At 39.7% G+C, this 19,947-nt stretch overlaps 1 protein-coding gene across 6 annotated transcripts in view; it reads left to right on the top strand.

The window, feature by feature from the left end:
* CHRM3 (cholinergic receptor muscarinic 3) overlaps positions 1 to 19,947 on the top strand; it is a 285,137-nt gene that overhangs the window by 172,605 nt on the left and 92,585 nt on the right. Inside the window, exons 1-2 of one of the 6 annotated variants that reach the window (XR_010070520.1) lie at positions 13,923 to 13,987; positions 16,574 to 17,751. The exons of 3 other annotated variants lie outside the window; for them this stretch is intronic. Coding sequence is in view for 1 of the 3 variants with exons in the window: in XM_063331016.1 (XP_063187086.1) it covers positions 13,938 to 13,987 (50 nt within the window). In the remaining 2 variants the exon portion in view is untranslated. Of the gene's footprint in view, positions 1 to 5,436; positions 5,538 to 13,922; positions 13,988 to 16,573; positions 17,752 to 19,947 lie in introns of those variants that run through there. 2 more of the 6 variants (XM_063331020.1, XM_063331016.1) reach the window with 2 other exon arrangements.

Genomic DNA, 19,947 nt, shown 5'->3' with positions numbered 1-19,947 from the left:
GCCTAGTAGTCTAATGCAGTACAGCGTATTTTGTGTTCCTGATGAATAGTTCTGTCATGCAGGTGACTCTTCAACTTTCTGCAGTAAAGTTGTATTGCTGTTGAATTATCATTAATTATTTATGCAAAAAATGGTTATAAATTTTGTGTGGCTTTTTTTTCCTTAAAATCCACAATGAACTAAGTAAAACGTAGAATTATCTTCCATAAAATTTCCTAAGAGTAAACTATGAATTTCTATCTGTAAAGAAACTGGCAAAACTAGTGAAAGGCTGCTGTTGCCATCTTACTGCAGTTGTGTCTCTGAATAATTTTTTTACATATCTTTCATGGGTTCAAGGGAAAGAGAGTAATTCACCCATTCTGACACCTGCAAACACATCTTAAGAGGGACATATACTCTTGCAACATTGTCCGGTCTGGAAGTAGGACGGTGAGGGGCAGCATCTGCTGGTACTGCAGATGACTGCAGCACTACAAAGTGCCTAAAGCCAGCTTGCATTTCCAAGGGGTTATTGGGACCTCTGGTACTCGGTCTTGGTTTTAGCCTTGTTTCCTAGTAGAGTTCACTGAATCAGTAATTCCCTGTGGTGCTTTTTATGTGAAGCTCCTTGGAGGAATGAAAGCTACCCAGGAGAACAATCGTGAGGGCCTTGGTGGCAGCACTTAGAACAACAATGGACTCCCCAGAGATGCCGTCCTCTCACTAAATAGTAACTGTTATTTTTGATAATTACAGTCATTATTGTTCCTGCATAGGTGAGGACATCCTTAGATCTCATCTTTGTTTAGAGATAATTGCTTCCATTTTGCCAAGCTTCTTGGTTGATACCATTTATGTTTAAAGTAAGGAGAACTACAGCATTGATAAAAATTTGTATATATAGTTCATCTCAAAGATCAATTTAAAATTTTTGAATTACTAGTTTTTCCTTCTTAGCTTTCAATTAGCAAGGTGAAAAAGAACATGGTAGCATCATGAAAAGTCCTTTAAAATGTATATTGGTCTGTTTTCAAAATAAGCTATGGAGTTTTCATCTACCAGACTGATAAACTGATGGCTGTGTCTACAGTGTAATCACTTGAGATAATGTGCCTCATATAAACATCTCACAGCTGGCTTAGAATTGCTGGATCTGGGATAATTAGAGTTCAGTTCAAGTTAGCAGCCTACATATCTATGCAACTACTCAGACACCTGTGCCGTCAATGTGTTAACTGACCGTGGGCTTCATGTTGCAGCAGCTGTCATTAACCTTCGGTACCATCAAACTAAAGTCTCTTTGCCCATGTAACTATCAAAGCTTCTCGAGTTTTAGTTGAACAGGCAATGCGCAATGGGCTATCAGCATTGGTCTTTGCATTGATTTTATGGGGCATGAGCACTCACCATTTCACTAATGGATTTTTTTGCGAAATGGAATCAGGCAGCTATTGTTCATCTTAGACATTAGAACTGAAAATGATAATAAAATACTTTCGTATAACTTGGCTGATCTCAAACTTTACAGCTACACTTAAAGGTAGATGACACATAAATAAACATCCCTTAAGAGTCTTTAGTGTGGTAATACATTGAACTCCTTTTAATTTAAAGCAGCGTGGTCTACAAACCATACTGGCATTGGCCATATTGGATTTTAAATCATGCAGATTACTCTGCAGTGCCTCAATCCATGGAGGTATTTGCAGGCTTCTCTTAGGCTTTCTTTGGCTCTAAAAGGGCAGGTCCAGGGAATATATAGCAAGGCCTGATGTTTATCTTTCATATAATACATCTAAAATGTCAAAGCTGTTCTGAGCACAGCCAGAACACATTTTTAATTAGGGTCTGCAACCTCCAACTACAAAAGGTGAACCATGTTGTCATCTCTGTCCAGAGAGCACATCTGAGTTGTTCCAGCAGGAGGCCCAGGCTGAGCAGAAGATGGCTCTTCTGGAGTTTTCAAGCTTCAGAGGCTTGATTTTGCCAGGCAATCAACTAAGCAGCAATGACAGAAACACTGTGCCCGCTAACACAATTCAGAGTTGTGCTGCAGGAGGAAGTTGCTCTGCGATCTTATGCACCTCCAGAGACATTTATTTTCCTGCTTTTTTGTCTGCATGCACATCCCGGTTGCTTTTCTATCTGACTGATAGTTCCAGATGCCGCAGTTCAGTATGCGGTCGGTGTGCACAAGTTGCAGCCTTGCATCTTCATTACCCCTGCTTAGTCCCCTTTGGAAGAAGCCGTCCCTTTGCGATACATGCAGTGCTTTACATGCAGTCACGTGGGCAAATAAATTCTCTGTATGTTCTCCTTGAAATCCTATGCCATGATATGGTTAAGCAGAATTTGATAATAAAATATGTGCTGAACTTGGCTTCAGCATAAGGGGGAATTCCTGCCTGGCCCTTTTCAAATTAGAAGAGCATCTGTGTCTGATTTATTTGGCCTTTTGTGTTTATTTTTTGAGGTTTTGGGGTATTTTTTCAAGCATTCTCAAAGACACGTAACTCTTCTAGAACCACGTTTTGCATATAATCATCAAGGCAGCCGAGCTATCTTCTGCCTCTGTTGATACAACAGCTGTTGATAGCAAATAACCTCTCACTTTACAAATTCAATTTCTGAGGAACATATTTACCCCTTTCACTCTCATTAAATGGGAATAAAACACTTGTATATTTCTCCCTGGGTGCAAATAAGGAAAAACTGTGGTCTTAAAACAAAATTGATATGTAAAACAATCTTCTCTCTACTGATCTTTCCTGCTCTGCCATCTCAAATTGCAAATTAAAAATTCAATAACCCAGATGTATTTATATAACATTACAACATTTTTAAACTTAGGAAAACAATGCTAAACCACTGTTTTGCTGGACTTTGATGAAGGATAAACTTGGCCTAAACATTGCCTTTGGGGCAGGTTTTTTTGTGGTTGTTTGTCTGATTTTGTTTGTTAGGACTTATAATGTGCTGATATCATATAAACACATTTAAGTTACTGCATTATTTTAATTGTAAATGAAGAGCAGCAGGAATCAGGAGTCAGTAAACATCTCTGGGATGAGAAATGCTACCGAGAGGACTCGGGTGTCAGTGGTGGGTGTCAGCAGGGCACTGGGCATGAGCATGACATTCAAATTGTTCTCCTGCAGGACGGGGCTGGTACATCACGACGTTGCTGTATCCACACTTGTGCAAGAATCTGGCACGTTTCAGTCCCTTAGATACCATTCAGGATAACCTGCTCTGGATTAAAAACATAGAAATATAAAAAGGAAAGTAGACTTTACTAAACTGTGTGATGTGCCTCCAGAACTCACCGTAAGAAGGTGTTTCAAGATACAAAGTAAAGCTATATTTTCCTGGATTTTGCATGTTACATGTCGAAACTACTTTATAGATGTTCCATGAGGCATTCAGAGTAGGTCTTTCTTGGTTCTAGTAATATCCACTTTTTTCTAGATCAGTGCAGGGTTTACTATTGGTATGACTTCTGACCACCCTTGGTTTTGTTTATGGTCATTGATTTTATATCATTATCACCTTTTTTGTTTGCATAAAAGAAAACACAGAGGGCAAGAAAATAACAAATTTCTTATTTTTTATATTCATTCATCTTACCTAGTATGGCAAATTCATTTCTCCTTCTGCCTAGAAAATTCAGCACACGATTAGAGTGAATATATACAATAAAAATACTAATCTATGGTAGATTTCTCAAGTAATACTTATGATTATAATGAAAGCTTATTTCACTGAAACTGAACAGGTATTGCTTTATATGGACAAAGAGAAAGCCAAAACTTAACTCATGAAATTATATGTTGTCTATAATAAGAAAGGTTTAGAATTCCCTAATCTCAGGATTTATCAAATTATATTTAATGCATTACAGATGCTACAATTAATCTTCCCAAAAACATGTGGAAGAGTTCTGTCTTCTGAAAGGTGTCCTTTCAGTTAGAGCTGAACTGCTTTGGGTCCATGCATATCTTTTCAGTTACATGTTTTTGAAGGTAACTTATTTATTGATTATTCATAGTTAATTCTGTCTTTTGATCAATCACTGGGGGAAAACTATGTAATTATCGGGACCAAATTATTGTCAGACCAACTATTTTATAATTGTTGAATGGTTTTAAAGGCTATAAGATATAATGTTGCATTTTTTACTATTGCAACAAATACAATGTATCCTATATATATATATATATATTTCTTGTCTCAAAGCAATTAAAATTATATGAAATAGTTACTTTTGACTTCTAATCCGGGCTCTATTCATAATCTTTTGGCAAGGGCCTAAGCCCTGGACACATCAAGACTTAACCAGCTCTTCACTGCAGAACACTGACTATTGCAAAACTGCATCTTTGCGTGCTGTGAGACCTTAAACTGTGAACTTAGCACCTTCTACAGTATATAGGAAATGGCACCTAAAAAGCCATCACACTGCTTGGGAATCTGCTTAAAAGAGCCACCAGGAAATGCTGAGGAGGGAGATGGGGTCTGTGTCCCACTTTGCATGCAGAGGCAAATGAAACATCATCTTGCATTTGTTAATTTTGTGCTGTAGTCAGTCAGCAGCCTTTGGCACACACTGTAGTTGGAGGAAAAAAGTATCTTTTGTTCATTGGTTAAAGCATTCACCAAGGTTTGAGGAAAAACCATTTGCTTGAAGGGAACCCATGCCTCCTGCGCCAAGAGAGTGAAGCACCGCAGTTGGGTCTCCCTCAGCAGTGCTGCCAGCAGAGCCCTCCTTTGCCTAGAGCTAGAGCATTGTGGCTTTCAGAGAGCATGGGCCTCCTCTCCCTTTGAACAACTTGAATATTTTCATGTAAGTGCAAAGATTTGCAGTTTGGATCATATCTGTTTTATTCTGCAGCCAGTTTGGTGACTCCTGAAATCCTGACCGCAGGGCAAGCTGTCGGAGAAAGCCAAAGAAAGGGCTATGTGCTGCTCCCCCTCTTTACATGTTTTGAGGGTTTGGGTTTTTGGGGGGCAGTTTTATGTGTTTTCAGAGGGGAGTTGTGGGTTTGGTTGGTTTTTTTATCCCCTTTAGGGCATCATTTTGAATTAGGTAGCACATAATCAAACAAAGTTATTGAATTCTGTGTAGTGTCTCTATAACTCAGTATTATGAAGAAAAAGTTCAGTCAAGCGTGGTTTTAATAACTGCAAACCGATGCCAAAATATTAATGGGTTTAAAGGATTTCATCCTCTCAGGTCTTCAGGAAAGTAATTTAAAGTTTTTATTTTTCCTTGGGTATATTTTTTTTCTTTTTAAAAGGTTTTCATTTTCAAATATCAATGTGTTTCCTACTTCTGATACATTTGAAGGGTTTTTATGCTTTGTCAGCTCTCTGTAAAAATGAGGAGTTTTTCAAATGACCTGATTATCCCTATACAACATTGCTTATACAGGGAAGGAATGGGAGTGGAAATGACAGCAGCATAACAACTGAGAGAAGAGAGAGACAGGGCTGAAAGATGTAGACTAAAATCCTTACGATTAAGGCTGCACCGTAATTGAGGTTTAATTGCTTCAGTAAGTATGTCTATACCTACTTTGAAATCTCAGTAAATGGGATGGAAGTTTTGTTTTAGAAATGGTCGATATTTCACTTATTTGACTTCCCCAAAAAGTCACTTGTTTCTGCAGAGTATCAAGATTGATGATTTCTTTGCGTGTTGAATCTCCAGGGAGCGTCGCAGCAGTGAATGCCATCTCCCGGCCACCCGCCTGTGGCAGAAAGGCTTTAGCTCATACCTGAGGGAGATTTCTTTGCATCGTGGCACTTGACCTTATCAGTCATTGACAGTCACGGCTTGGTGGGAAATGCATCTTTTTTCTGAGCGGCTTGGGTTTGCTCCCAGTTGCAAGGATTTTGTCTGCACACTATTTATTGGTGTTATCTTTGTGAGAAATAATGTGCCTCCCACCCTTCAGGTTAGCTTGAGACCACTCTCTATAGCTTTCACCAAAAATTGTATTGTCTGTAGAAAATCAAAGGCTTCTTCTTAATTGCGGTAGGTAGCTTGTAAATGTGGTGAGGGTGTCCCCACCCCAGGGCGGCTCTGCCCCAGCAGCTCTCCTCAACATAGCAGTCTCAGCAGGGGAGCAGAGGCAGGACCTCTGTCCCTGCCCCGGGGCTGGCCCTGTGCTGTGGTCCTTGCTCTCACATTGGCCCTACCATTTGCGAGACCTGAGGAGGCTGCAAGGGGCTGACCAGGCTGAACGCTCATCGCTCCAGGCCTGAGGGGTGGGGGGCTGCGGCAACCTACACTCGATTGAACTGCGCCATAATTTGGGCTACATCTGCTTCATCCCCTCCCTGAAAATGTAGTCCCTCTCCTCTCCCACACATGTGTTTCTTGAAGACCCTTCTTGGTCCTTTCACATAGGAGGAATGAATTTGACTACAACTGTGCCTGTGGTATTTACTCTTCCACTTTCTTGGGCTTCCTAAACTGGGTTATAAAATCAGGAGCTTCCCTTTTCCTGGAGATTGTCTCTAAAATTACATTTTTACTGTGTTCTAAAGCAACAGGTTTTTTTTAATTTAAGTGAATTCTGGTTGCTTACGGAGTGTTTTTGTGAATCACGGGCCATAAAATTTGCATAATGCACTAGGACTACTTCTTAAGCTGCCCTAAAACCATCCATGACATACTGATGTTTTAGGTGTCAAGTTGGGAACTTAGTGTGCTTTTCCCATGGTAGCTTTGTCCTACGCTTTCAACTTTAGGAACACGTAACATTACATGGTCAGAGACCCCATTTCAGCTTCAAGAGGGCACAGCTTTTACAGTCCCTGTGCATTCAACTCTTCTATGTGAGCCCATGGCCCATTTTTCCCTGACTTACAACTGAATGATCAAATCTTTAAGGCTTAAACTATGTTTAATGCCAGCCTCCAAAAGTAAGCTGGGAATCATTTTATATTCAAATAAAGTGGAGTCCTGCAAACAGCGATTACTTTCCAGCTCGCTCCTCTGGTTCACAGGCATCAGTGATGGTACAGGAACACAGCTAGAGTATGTAGCTACTGACTTTAAGAATAGCAAGCCCTCGGTTGCCTTGATTTAAATGAATTGTAGCTGCTGTGCAACCACACTAGAAATTTATAATCTGAAGTTACAGAAAGCTGACAGAACAGGCAATCTGCTGCCAAGGAGAAGTCCCATTTCTGCTTCCCTATTTCCAAGATTCAAAGCAATGTGACATAATTTGTTCCCTGTCTTATTTCTAAAGGTAGAGGTAGATTTCCCTTCCATGGGTCGTGTCACAGTGCACAGCAATAAACTGGTGTGTCACTATTTCTTTTTTACACTCCAGAAAGAATGAAGCATCCTTTGTTGCTGATAAATCCTGATAAATCCTGATAAATCCTGAGTGCTGGGGTTGAATGAACGATCGAAGCTCTGGGCTGAGCGCAGATCTGGGCTTTTACAGAGGACCATTAGTATTATCACTGCACAGGTTCCAGAGGCAAACATTGGTTTACACATGAATATAGTGTAAAAGTGATGGTACCGACATTACACGTGACTGTGTCACTCAATTAAAAGTACTCATGTGTTTCTGTGAATATGTGTAATTCTTCAGTCTCTTGGGTTTGATTTGGAGCCTGACTTGCCTATAAAAAATCTGTGGGAAAATTTAAATTGTCTTCATTTTCTGTTTAAAAGAAGACTTAATGCCAGAACAGAATTTGTTTGATAAGTATCTGCAGAAGCACTGCGTGTTATAAGATTACGAATACAAAATAGTAAAGATTCCACAGCAGAGACTGAGTATTGGCCAGATTTCTCAGCAGAAACCATGGGAAGATATTCCTTCTTCATTTTGTCTCTCTGCCAAGGAAGTGATACAGATCATCTTTTTACCACAGAGAACTCGATATCATGTGCTGTTGCTTTGTTGTCACAAGATGTGTGCATGTGTGTGTAGGTAGGTATCATTTGTTAGTACCGGTCCTGCTGTTTTGTGTCATTGGCTAGCAAAGTTTACAGAAATGGACGTCAGTTTAGTCTTCCAGGCATTGTAAAAGCAATAGTATCCACGCTCGATGCATGTGACTGAGAATTGGGATAGTTGCTTATGCTGGTTGGATTTGTAGTTGTATTCAGGTTGACAGAAAGAATTTCCATCTTTTGTGACCTCCCGGCTGTTCCAGAAGAGGCCACTTAATGAAACATTTTACCATGGTATTTGCTGTATTCTGAATTTGTTCCTTATACTTAGCAGAGAGATTACTTATTAAATAAAGGGAAATGTATCTATTTATCCCTAACTACATTTCCGTAAATGTTGGCACTCAAATCCTATGGCTGTATATCCAAAAGCTTTATTTTAATTTTTTCAAACACTGGTCATCATGACTACTTTTTTGAAACTTTTTTTCTGTGGCTACTTTTTTCTGGCTTAAGGGTAATGGAGTTGATATAATCTGAAAAATAAGCATTGTCTCACTGTTGCTGATTGCTGCGACAGGATATGAAAGTAGTATTAGCTATCTTTTTTTCTAGTGCAGTATTAACGGATCCTAAAATGCAAACCTTTTCTAAATGAAATAGTTGATGCAAAATGCTGCAGCTCAAAAAGGGACACTGTCCAAAACATCAAAGCAGGCATGACTACATCTAGGAGCAGAAGACTCATGGCTTTGCGGGAAGGTGCAGAAGACAGGACTGCATGCTTAGGCTGATAATACACATAGTTCTGGCAAAATAAAACTTGAGGTTTTGCTGGATCCCTCTGCCCTTGATCCAGAGGTTTTGCTGACTCCCCAGGAGATACAAGTGGGCATGGATGGAATTTCCTGTGGGATGTCATGATTTCACTCTTCTGAGAAATATCAATGTTTATTCATTAGAGATTGCTTTGTTTTTTGCTGATCCATAGGCTAAATTGATGGAGGTGTTTCTTATGGTCCTTTTTTCATGGACTGTGTTTTCATTATTTTGGTAAATTTAAGAAGCGGGAAAATGGCAGACAGAGCAAATAGATTTTCTTTTCATATTGAGAACTTAAAGTCCATTTGGGAAATTTCTCTCTCGAGAGAAAGTTTGGGAAGTTACGCCAATCCTTTCGTAATAATGTGAATTACATTTGCATAAGCATTAGACTTTTACAGAATTTTCAAAGGAGAACTCTGGTTATTTTTCATTTCATAGTACGCATTTATATGGCTCAGAAACAATAACATTACATTTCCTATACTAGTAAAGATAATAGGTATAGCACTCTAAGTTCATGGCTTGTTCTTCAGTTGTCCTTTTGATTCTGTAACATTTGCCATTTCTCTAACACATAGCTATCTGCACACAGTCTCTAGATTAGATCTGAAGTAAGCTGATTTTTATCAAGCCGCTGGGTAATTCAGACCACTTCATCTGACAATTTTAGAACTATGCCATGGCAGCTGATGTATGTAAGTCAGGGATTCCTCTATCACAAGCATACCGAAAAATGTCTCTGAGCATTCTTTCAGCACATCTGTTAAAGGTAAGAGAAGGAAACGCTTGCTTTCTCTGTATTAAAAATGTAATAACTGTTTTGTGGAATTAGGGGATGAGCTCTGTTTCATTCTGGGTTTGTCAAGGCTTTGAAGGAAGCAGCCATGTAGGCCTGTTGTGGCATCAAATTGTTTTTGTGTAGAAAACATGCTGTTGTCATTGCACCGGTCTTCTTCAATCCAGAATGAAATTGGTGACATGTTCTTCCTGAAATCTGTTACGCTACTGTGAATGTAATATTTTAGTGGGGCAAAACCATGAGTTCCCTGTAGTAAGGTGTTTTGTCTGTACAAAATACTTAGCAGCAGCAGTGCTTAGTATGTTCTTTGTGCTTTTATTTCAGCGCAAAGACCAGCATTTTCTCTTAGTGTGAGTGATGAAACAAGGCAGTATGTTTTTCTTTACCATATTTAGTGTTGCATGAGGAGTAGATAATCGTCAATTCAAGCAGATAAGCCTGAAAGGGATTTCAGCTGATTGTCTTTAGTGAAAAATCTTTTCTCCACCTGTTTTCTTTTTTGTTGGTGGGTTTTTTTAATAAACAATTTTTATTATCAGTACAACAGGAGGATATTTTTTGTCTAGCATGACAGACATTTTGGCTGGCTGACTCGTCAGTTTGGTGTAAGATAGAGCAAGAAAAATAATAAATTCTCATCAAGGCAATGATGTGATTATGAATCATTCTCATCCTGTGAAAAAATAACCTCCTCTGTAGGAAGCATCACTTCATAAGCAAACTAGATTGTAGAAAACTGCTCCAGCGCAAACGTATCCTCTTAAGTAGGCATTGCATCATCCAGGAAACTCACAATGGCAATCCTTTCCAATTAGGGACTAAGGTAGTCAGTTAATCAACTGACTTTTGCATTAGAGATCTCCTTATCATGTGCCTTGCCAAAGATTTTCATCAAGAATAGGTTTCAAAACTTAGCGTACAGTTTGCATAAATGATTGCTTTTCTTGTGATGCTCCTTTCTCAGGAAAAAAGGCACTAGTTTCTGCAAGACCGAGAACACTTTGTTGTACAGATTCTAGTTTTTTGACAGCTCTGTAGCCTGGGAAATGCGAATACTTTGGAGTATTCACAGTAATCTTCATGTCTTATTCTGAGGTCATTAGAGCCTTTAGCTGTTGTTTTTTTCTGAGTAGCCTTCTGAAAGAGTGAGATGGAGAATAAAATGTTTTCTTCTACCTGAGAGCCAAGTTTGCTGCACAGTTCAGCAGGGAGAAAGTGTGGGTGGTACTGAAATTCCCAGCTCACTACCCCAACCATCTTGGTGATTGTCTATCGTGCCTGATTGTCTTGAAAACAAAAGCTGACAGGCTTTGGGCCCGTTTTAAAACTTGTATTTTAGGTCAAGCGTTCTTAGGTACTCACTTTTTTAAAACATATTTTCACTTTTCCCTGTTATGAAGACATGCCATATTAAGCTCTTATAAAGATTTTCAAAGACCCCGAATTTTCCTTTCATTTACCTCTGTTAAAGCATAGGCAGAAATCTCTGGTGAAAGCACACTGAGACAGGCTTTTACATTAGGAGCATTATAAGGTACATTGCGTAATGCCATTTGTGCTGATATGATTTTGTTAGACGAGTAAATCTAAGGAGAGAGAAAGGCAAATTCGTATTGAGTCAGAAACACTAATACTTAAGGGAACTGTTCTATGCACTGCATATTAAAAGAATAAATGATTTTTCATATAGAGAGCACTGCACATTGTAATTTTTAGAACTCCCACTTACATGAGTAGTGCTTTTCCGTTTGTTGTAAAGAAAGACTTAATGTTTTAAATAGTGGTATTGGAGAGAAGATGAATAAAGATCCTTCTGCAAGGTATTTCATTTGAGGAAGGCAAAAAGAAAGGAAACATGTTTGATGGTTTGTTTGTGTTTTTTTTTTCTCCGTGTTAGGTGTTTGCAGATGAAATTGCATTACTGGACTAAACTATTTTAAAAACAATACATAAGTGCAGTTCCTTTACTGGCCTATACACTGAGGGGGTGATGATCTGTTTTTTTCCCTCCAGAAGTTGACCGGGATACCTGCTGTCAGGACCGAATCACCTGCATGGTACTTGAGTTGAACTACTTCCACTCTGGGTAGTATATGATGCGTATGCTCATGCAATAAGCTGGTCAAGAAATGCAAATGCTAATCAATGGCTGAAAGAGTCTTCCAGATGATATAATGTTATCAAAATACATAGAAAATAAAATTGCCTAAACGCCCGAGCTTGTGTGCTGTGGAGGAGCACAGCACAGTGACACAACATCTAGGTACTGCAGCTCCATTCGTTTGCTCTTGTAGTGCTCAGTGAAGCCTGGGGACCTGCGCTTTTACAGAAATTATTGGATATCCTCATGTCTTGAACTGAAAGACAGGTCAGAGCTTCCTAGACGCCGTCTCAGTTCCTCTTCAGTGGTGCTGGACTCGGCTCTGAGTGTGTGCTTGCTTCGTGCTGTTTGTTTTCTCGTTCCGCTCTGAAGTTTTTCTCACTGATTACTGCTCACAGCTTACTATTCCTGCTAATTAGGTGACGATTTAATAATTGATTTGTAGGTGTTTGCTAATTAAAATTAATCATGAATGCACACTTGTAATTTTACCTCATTTCAAAGGAGTGTGATCACAAGCCAATGAAAAGAGGGCAGGAGGGAATGATTCAATGTGTGTGCGTAATTTTCCTGAAAACCATGTAAATGCTTTTCAGATATTTTAAATGCTGTAGGTTCATCTACCAGTTGAGATGAAAAATGCTGCCAGTAACTGAACAGAGAATTGGTTATTTAATCTAATGAAAATAGTACCTGAATGGCTAAAAGCTAAGGACTGGGAATCCTCAAACAAATCTCCAGGAGTATCAAGCACATGTAATGCAACCTGTGGTGACAGAAGTGAGACCTGGGCAGTTCAAAATTTGTCAGCATCAGCCTCCATGCTTACATTTCTGTAGCTCTATTTATTCTTTATTCTCCCACCTACAGTTTATCCTGTAGGTATAAAACATTGGAGAGTTTTAGTCAGATGTTAATCCGTAAGTGTCTGTGGATGTCCTCTCCTGAGCTAAGTGTTCGTTAGTAAATATATCAAAGGCGGGTTTTGCAAGTCATCCACTGAGAGAGCAGTGTATATAACCTAAGTGGATGCCTTCCTTGTCCTTATGCCAGTGAATTTGAACTCTTTCTTTATGTGGGGTTCTAGATCATCACGCTTTGAGGGTGACAGAGCACAGGAACAGGCAGCCCAGAGAGGTGGTGGAGTCTCCATCTCTGGAGACGTTCAAAACCCGCCTGGACGCGTTCCTGTGCAACCTGCTCTAGGTGACCCTGCTTTGGCAGGGGGGTTGGACTAGGTGATCTCTGAGGGTCCCTTCCAGCCCCTACGAATCTGTGATTCTGTGATTTTCATCTAAATCTTGCTCTATATTATTTCTGATGCAATTATAGGTGAACTTTGATTAGCAATATATTTGTTCATGCCTTTTAGTCTCCTCTGGACTTCCCTAAAAATAGAACTCTCCTGCTGGTCTTTTGTAAACAAAAGGGGTAAAGGATATACATAGTATTTCCTTCTTTTCCCTGCATATCAGGACAAGATGATTTTGAATTCAGTTGATAACAGGGATTAAAATTGGTTTGGAACGGGAAAAAATTCATCTTCACGTAAGGAAGTGTGGGGTTTGCAGTTAGACTGCGGAGATGCCATGAATAGCAGTGCCGAAGCGGAGAGCCGCAGTGAAGCTGCGCGTGTAAAGGGGGTATGAGCTGGTGAAAGTGCAAAGCTGCAGCTGGGGAGGCCACCTTGTTATCTCCTGACCTGGAATACGGGTCGTAAGTTATTTCCCTGTTCTAAAGGAAATAAATGGGTAAGGAGGATCACTTTTACTTCCCACCTCTGAAATGGGCTGGCAGCCAGCCAGACACAAGCGTAGCGTGGGAAACCGCCTGCATGCAAGTGAGCAGCTGTGGATTAGTTTCTCACACGTGAAGGGGGGCCTGAAGTGCATTTAGCACCTTTGCTATGCTCCCGCCACGTTTGCTGCATGTCCTGCTTTTCTCACCCCTGGGTGCGTAGTGCCGAAGTGGGTGCCACTTTCTCGCCACCCGGGACCTGTCATGAAGTGTTTGTAAGAGGTGTTTCATTTGAAACTGAAGTGTGCTAAAGTGCCTCAGAGAGCTCGGCTTCAGCGATGGCAGTGTAAGTGCTTTGCTGAGCAGTATCTTACAAATTGCAGGTATGCGTCATAGGCCCATTTGTTTTCCAGAGGTTTTGCATTTTGGGGTTTTTCCCCTTTTGTTATAGCTCTTAGTAACACATCGTTAGATTTGATCATCTGTTTGTACATTCACTGATCCCAGCCCTGCCCTGGCTTTGTGCTGGACTGCAGCCAGGCGCTGTTGTAGGACAGGAGTCAGGGTTAATGATCATCTTTGGTTCGCACCAGCTTTATGTTGTGGAGCTGCTTCAAGGGTGAGTAACAACATGAAAGTAATGGTATACAGGCTTTAAGTAGAGGATGGGTCAAAGGAGCTGTAGGGCAACTGGTGAGTTTAATCCTGTGAAATTGCCAGGGGCGGCTGCATCCCACGCTGCAGCTAATAATGTGAAGTGCCTGAGCTGCTCCTCCAGCAGGTCTGTTCCGATGCCTATCGGAAGCTAATTTTCACAAAATATACCAAAAAAAAGTCTCAAAGAGGAAAGAGGACAGAAACGTGAAGAGTAGGAAGAGGTTTTTCAAATTGGGTTTGCGCTACATGTCTGTGACGAGTTGCTCTGTGCCACTTTGGTGATGCAGAACAGCCATAAAGCTGGTTTAACAACATGGTTTTTCTGGATTTACTGCTTCACCAGAGCAGTACGAAACAACTGGAGTGTAATGATGAATCAGGCCTGTTTATTTAATTTTGGTTTGCATACTTGAGCTTCACAGCAACATTATTAATGGGTAAAACTCAAGAAACATTCATCTTTGTTTATAGCAGAAGATGAAATAATTTGAGAAAAAAAAGATGTTTTCCCTGATCTTCTTCAACTTTTTCAATTAAACTGCATTTGAATTTTGAATCTCTTGAGACTCATTCCTCATTATCTTTTGTCAGGGTCGTGTGTGTGTGTCATTTCCCCAGAGCTGAACTCCCTAGGGCTAAGAGTCACTTTACATATTCCATAAATATGAGGCAATAAAGAACAAATGCACTGAATAAAAAGAAAGGAAGAACAATGCAGTAAAAGTAAAGTCATCGCCATGTGTGGTTGTAACTATTGTGTGTTGTCTTCTTTTGTATCTCTACCTCGGATAGCCTCTTATATACTTTTCTGTGCATACATTGTACTTAACTGTAACTTAACCACATTTGGGAGCCGTTCTTCAGCAAATAGACTCTGACGATGATGGAGAAATTGGAGATTAACAGCGTACATGTTGTGAGTTCTGCCAAGGACTTTGGACTGTTTCCACTGAGTTCAAAGGTAGCTTTAGCAATTTGAACTGTGGAAATTAAATTTTAAACTGTGGTGAAGATTATCAGCTGGATTCTTTAGTAGCTCCTTGGAAAGTTTTGGTTCAGTGCAGATCTCCTGGGCTGAAGCATTTGGCATTTTCTTTGTATTACATTCATTGCTCCACTACTTCTTATAGCAACAAATGACAGCTAAATCAAGAGCATCTCCCTAGATTGCATTTGATTAGTAGTTTTCTAAGGCAGTAGCTTAACAAGCCAGAAGTTGAAAGGTTGCCTTCACATATTTCTGTTCAAATAGAACGACTTTGTCTCTACCCCCTGCCAATTTGTGGCAATTATATTTATTTATTTTCAGCCGGCTCTAAAGGAAAAACTTAGGATCACAAACAACCTAAAACTGAAATGCAATGAAATTTACTAAAATCATAATACATCAAGTATTTTTCCCCTATAGATGGCTTCACCATCCTCATGAAATTCAAGGAAGGGTCTATATTTTTTGTTTCTCTTACAACTTACAGCCAGAGACAGTCTTCCTTTATTGCAAAGGAAGGGTCCACAGAGATTATCCTGCAGTGTTTATGAACCTTTCTCCCATCCACCAAAGGGAACTCGACATACATCTATCTCTCAAGGTCTGTCTGCAAAACATAGCTGCCAACTCAGGGGCTCTTGTATGGCGGGTGCTTTACTCCAATGCACGGTGCTCCAAAATGCGCAGAAAGATTGATACACAGCGTTTGCAGGGGGAGGCAGAGTAGAAGTCACATCGATCAAGAAAAGCCATATATTCTCTGACAGAAATCAAATCACACTGTGTTGGTTTTTTTTCAAAACAGTTAAAGAAAGTTGTACACTGTTTATTTACCTGTGGATTTTTAACGTGATTTTAAGTGAAATACAGCATATTCACATTGAAAATATATTGAACCTAAGTTGAAATTTGGATTTCACGGCTTTTGGTGTCTGTGATTATCCGCTTAGTTATTAAGAGCAAATTCTAATGGGAAATAAGCCCATTATTACATTCTGACACTGAAAAAAAGTAATTCCATTGCTTCATTAAGCTGGTACCAATAAGTTCTATTTCCCATCTGAAATATTTTTCCTGAGTCATATTATTGCAAACATCTGAAATAAATCCACCCAGCAAATCTGATTTTTCTTAAAACACACCTGGAGAGACATCCTACTACCACTCTTTTTTTATCAGGTTCTACTACTTGCAATTTTGTTAAAGTTAGTTTTAAAGAATGCATCGTTTTGACTCATTAGAGACAAGACAGCCTCGATGACTTTAGAAGAATACATGCAAATTTTAGAATTTGTGTATATGTATGGCTGCCTTGCAATTTCATGTCATCTTCTGCAAAGTTAGTGGTAATCGTTTCATAGTAAAGTTTATCAGTATATACCCATGGACACAAAAAGTTAACTTTTTTCTAGTAGAATAGTTTAGCTCAGTTTAGTTTGCTTGTAAGCAATGGGTTTCTTGTTTGCTTAAAGAAAAGTAAGGAGGCTTTAGAGATATCCAGGATAGGTTTTGCTGCTTATTTCTTTGAAGCCAGAACATCACTTTTTGTTTTCTTTTCAGTTCCCTCCTCAGTGAATTTTCCCTGCCTCTGGGTTCTTGGCATCAGCCTTCTCTGCGTTGTGCATCCCCAGCAGTGGCCGCTGACGGGCTCTCCTCCAGCAGCACTGCCCACATCCCTCCCGGCTCTGCCCCCGGGAGGCCTCAGCACCCCCATTTCACGGGGTCTCACCGACATGGTTTGGGGAACGCTGTGAAGGCGAGGGGTTTGCACAGCTGATGGTGAGCCTCCAGCGCTACCAGGCCGTCTTGCTGGGAAGCAGGGCGTCGTGTGACTGCTTTGAGGCTGAGTGTGTGCAACTGGGTTTTAAACAAAATCCGTTCAGCCTGAGGATCACTGACACAAAGCCTGCCGGGTTTGCTTTAGAGCCAGGCTTGAGTGTGGGGGCGGAATTTTTAAGCATATTTATTCGATAGAGCTGCAGTTTCCAGGTACAAAAAGCCGCCGTTCATTGACAGCTCCTGCTTTCCTTCACTCCGAAGCGGCTGGCCTGCTTGGGAGAGCAGTGCCGGCGGGTGGCCGCAGAGGCACCAGCCTGCGCCAGGGCTTTCACGCAGGCTGTCAAAACACTTTGAAATCGGGTGTTCATTTAACAGCTCCGGGACATGTGTGGAATGGGCATAAAGCTGCCCTGGTATTTCCTTCTCTGCGTGAGGTAAAGCACCCAGTGCTGCAAAGTGAAATCCAAGCTCCTTCCTAGCGCAGGAAAGTGTCCTGATCTGCTCAGCCAGTACAGAGCAGCCTGGTTTGCACTGAGCAGAGATATTAGGGCAGCGGCAGCTTGTTTTTATTTTTATTTTTGTTTTGAATTCTAGCTCCGTAGGGGCCTGCTTCGAAATTTGGTGAAGCCCCTTGGAGGCTCCGTGGGTTTCGGCTGAAGTAAAATAAGCAATATCTTGCTTTTCAGTTCCAGAGGAGTGAGTGCCAAAATACACCTTTTAAAAGGATAACTTTTGAGGTTGAAAAGTTGCCTACTTTCTCATGTATGAGCCTTTCAACTTGCTCTGATGTTGTGAATTGTTTCCATTTCCTCAGGTTTTGCTCTTCCTTCCTTGATGTTTGTTGTAGACTTTGGTAGTTAATTCCATTTGTGGCTCCGCATTAACAGGATCATAATGACTTTATTTCTTATTTGGACTGACAGTTGTCACAGGTGTTACTAGACTTAAGGTCTCTAACAGTACAGAACTAGTAGTACAATTTGCTGTACAACTCCATGGATTTCGTAAATAGAGTTGAAACAACCTAATAAAATGAATATGTGCTATTTTCTGTGAAAATGTGCTTTCTTTTTTTTTTAATCCTTGATAATAGCTTTATTCAAGAGTTTGAGTCCAAGAACATTCTTTGAACACAGCTATAATTGCTTATGAATATTCCAATTATGGATAAGTCAGTGGTAAATCATCTTGTCTTCATAGAGAAAGAGGAGTGTCGTTGTGTGATGAAGGCTGTGGGTGGGTAATCAGAACTGTAGAATCTGAAATACTCCTTTTTGCCGTTGACTTTGTGTTCGACTTTCAGCAGTCATTGGTACTTTCCGTGCTTCAGTTCTTCTAAATATGTTGATAATAGAAACAGTCAACTTAGAGGAATACTTAATATTTGCAAAATGCTTTTCAGCTTTTAGCAGAAAAATGCAAAGATAAAAACCAAAATTACTTCATTAACTTGCTAATTATTAATTTTCTTCTTTTACTTGAGATATTCTAAAATGCAAAGGAAGTTATTTTTTAATAGTTTCTTGATATAAAATTGATAAAATAAAGATATTTTAATGGTCTTATACCTGTGCAGATACTGACACAACAAAAAGTAATACAGCTTTTTCTTTTATTTGTTGAGTTCTGGATTCTTCCTTCTTTTCTAATATCCCATTTTGGTTACTATTGAAGTAAGAGTAAACTCAGTTCGATTATCCACTGCCTTCAATAGAGAATTCAGTAACATCAAAATTAGAACAGTAGAAATTTTGGGGGCTTTCAGTAAATTATTCAAAAATAATTGAATAGTCTGTGACCAAAGGATTTTGAAAAGGATTTTCAGTTTTTGGCAATTGCCTCTTTGTTTTCCTCAATTAAATATGACTGAATGTATCTTACATTTGAGTAGGTTTATCTGGATTTTGTGCTTCTTTGAATTATTTATAAAGCTTCAAACGGACACACAGAGTCTAAGTAGTGTTGAGAAGGAAAAAAAATTACACATTATATCCACAGTAAACATATTAGAATGACACAGAAGTCTAGTGGAGGTTGAAATACAGATGAAAAAAACCACCTTTTTTTACTGTGTTTTTTTTAAATGTAAGCTGTGTGACAGTTGCCAGTTCAGAGAAGGAATGACTAAACAGCACTGATTGCTAGTTATGTCACTCTTACTCGGGATATTCTGACCTTCTACCAGGAGAAAGAGATGGGGAAGAATGAAAACCCCATACGCAGCTCTGTTGGGGTGAGCCTGAGCGCAGTGCTTAAATGCCTCTCTCCAAGGAATTCAGGTTCTTCATTTCTTTCCATCTTCTTTCTTAATCTCTTTGTAATTGCTAGATGGATGCAATCAATATTTCTTCTATACATTTTCTAAGATAGAAGTGTTTTTAATTAATACTACATAGATTAATTCAGGAGCTGCCAGTCCTGAAACCGTTATCTGTTAAAATGTGAGGCTCACTTGATATTCAGAAGAGTACAGGGTGGAATTTGTACTAGATACTCCTCTCTGGTACACGGAGCCAGTGAGGAAAATTCTCCTTATATTTTGTTTTCTAATCAGTATACTTTGTGCTTGGTGCATGGGTGCTCTGTGCGGGTTATCTCCTCCTCTTCAACTCTTACTGCCTGAAGTTCACTGTTACTGTTTTAAGTGAATTTAGTGCCTTAAGTGAATTAAGTTTGTCCACTGATATGTGACTTTATCTCTTGTTTTATCAAAGACTCTGCAAAAACCTGATGAGGTAATTGCAGGTGAAGTAGTGCAAACACCCTCCCAAAATATTGGCTGTATTATTAAAAGCAACGCTTAAATGTTGATTTAAGTGCTTCTTTAGAGTCACACTTAGGACAAGATCTGCAATACACTTCCTACACTGAAGTAATTTTAAAACATCCTCCAAAATTTATATGACATTTTGAGAAAAGAATGTATCTTCTGTGTCTTCCGGTGGAGTGTTACAGCTAGTATCAGTTATGGTAAAGCATGCAATGTCATTGAGAGCTCCAGAAAGTAAAATGCCCTAGATCTTTTAGCCTGAGAGAGGAAAAAAAAAAAAATCATTAATCATCTAGGGGCTTCCTTAAGATACAGAAGCACACTACATTACAAGAGTAAGACAGGTGTCAATTAACAGCATTTACTGCATTTTTATGATGAATTG

The sequence above is a fragment of the Chroicocephalus ridibundus genome, chromosome 3 (genome assembly GCF_963924245.1).
Source record: "Chroicocephalus ridibundus chromosome 3, bChrRid1.1, whole genome shotgun sequence".
Lineage (NCBI taxonomy): Eukaryota > Metazoa > Chordata > Aves > Charadriiformes > Laridae > Chroicocephalus > Chroicocephalus ridibundus.
Note: the sequence above shows the minus strand (reverse complement) of the source record. Positions and strands in the feature narration are given on the sequence as shown.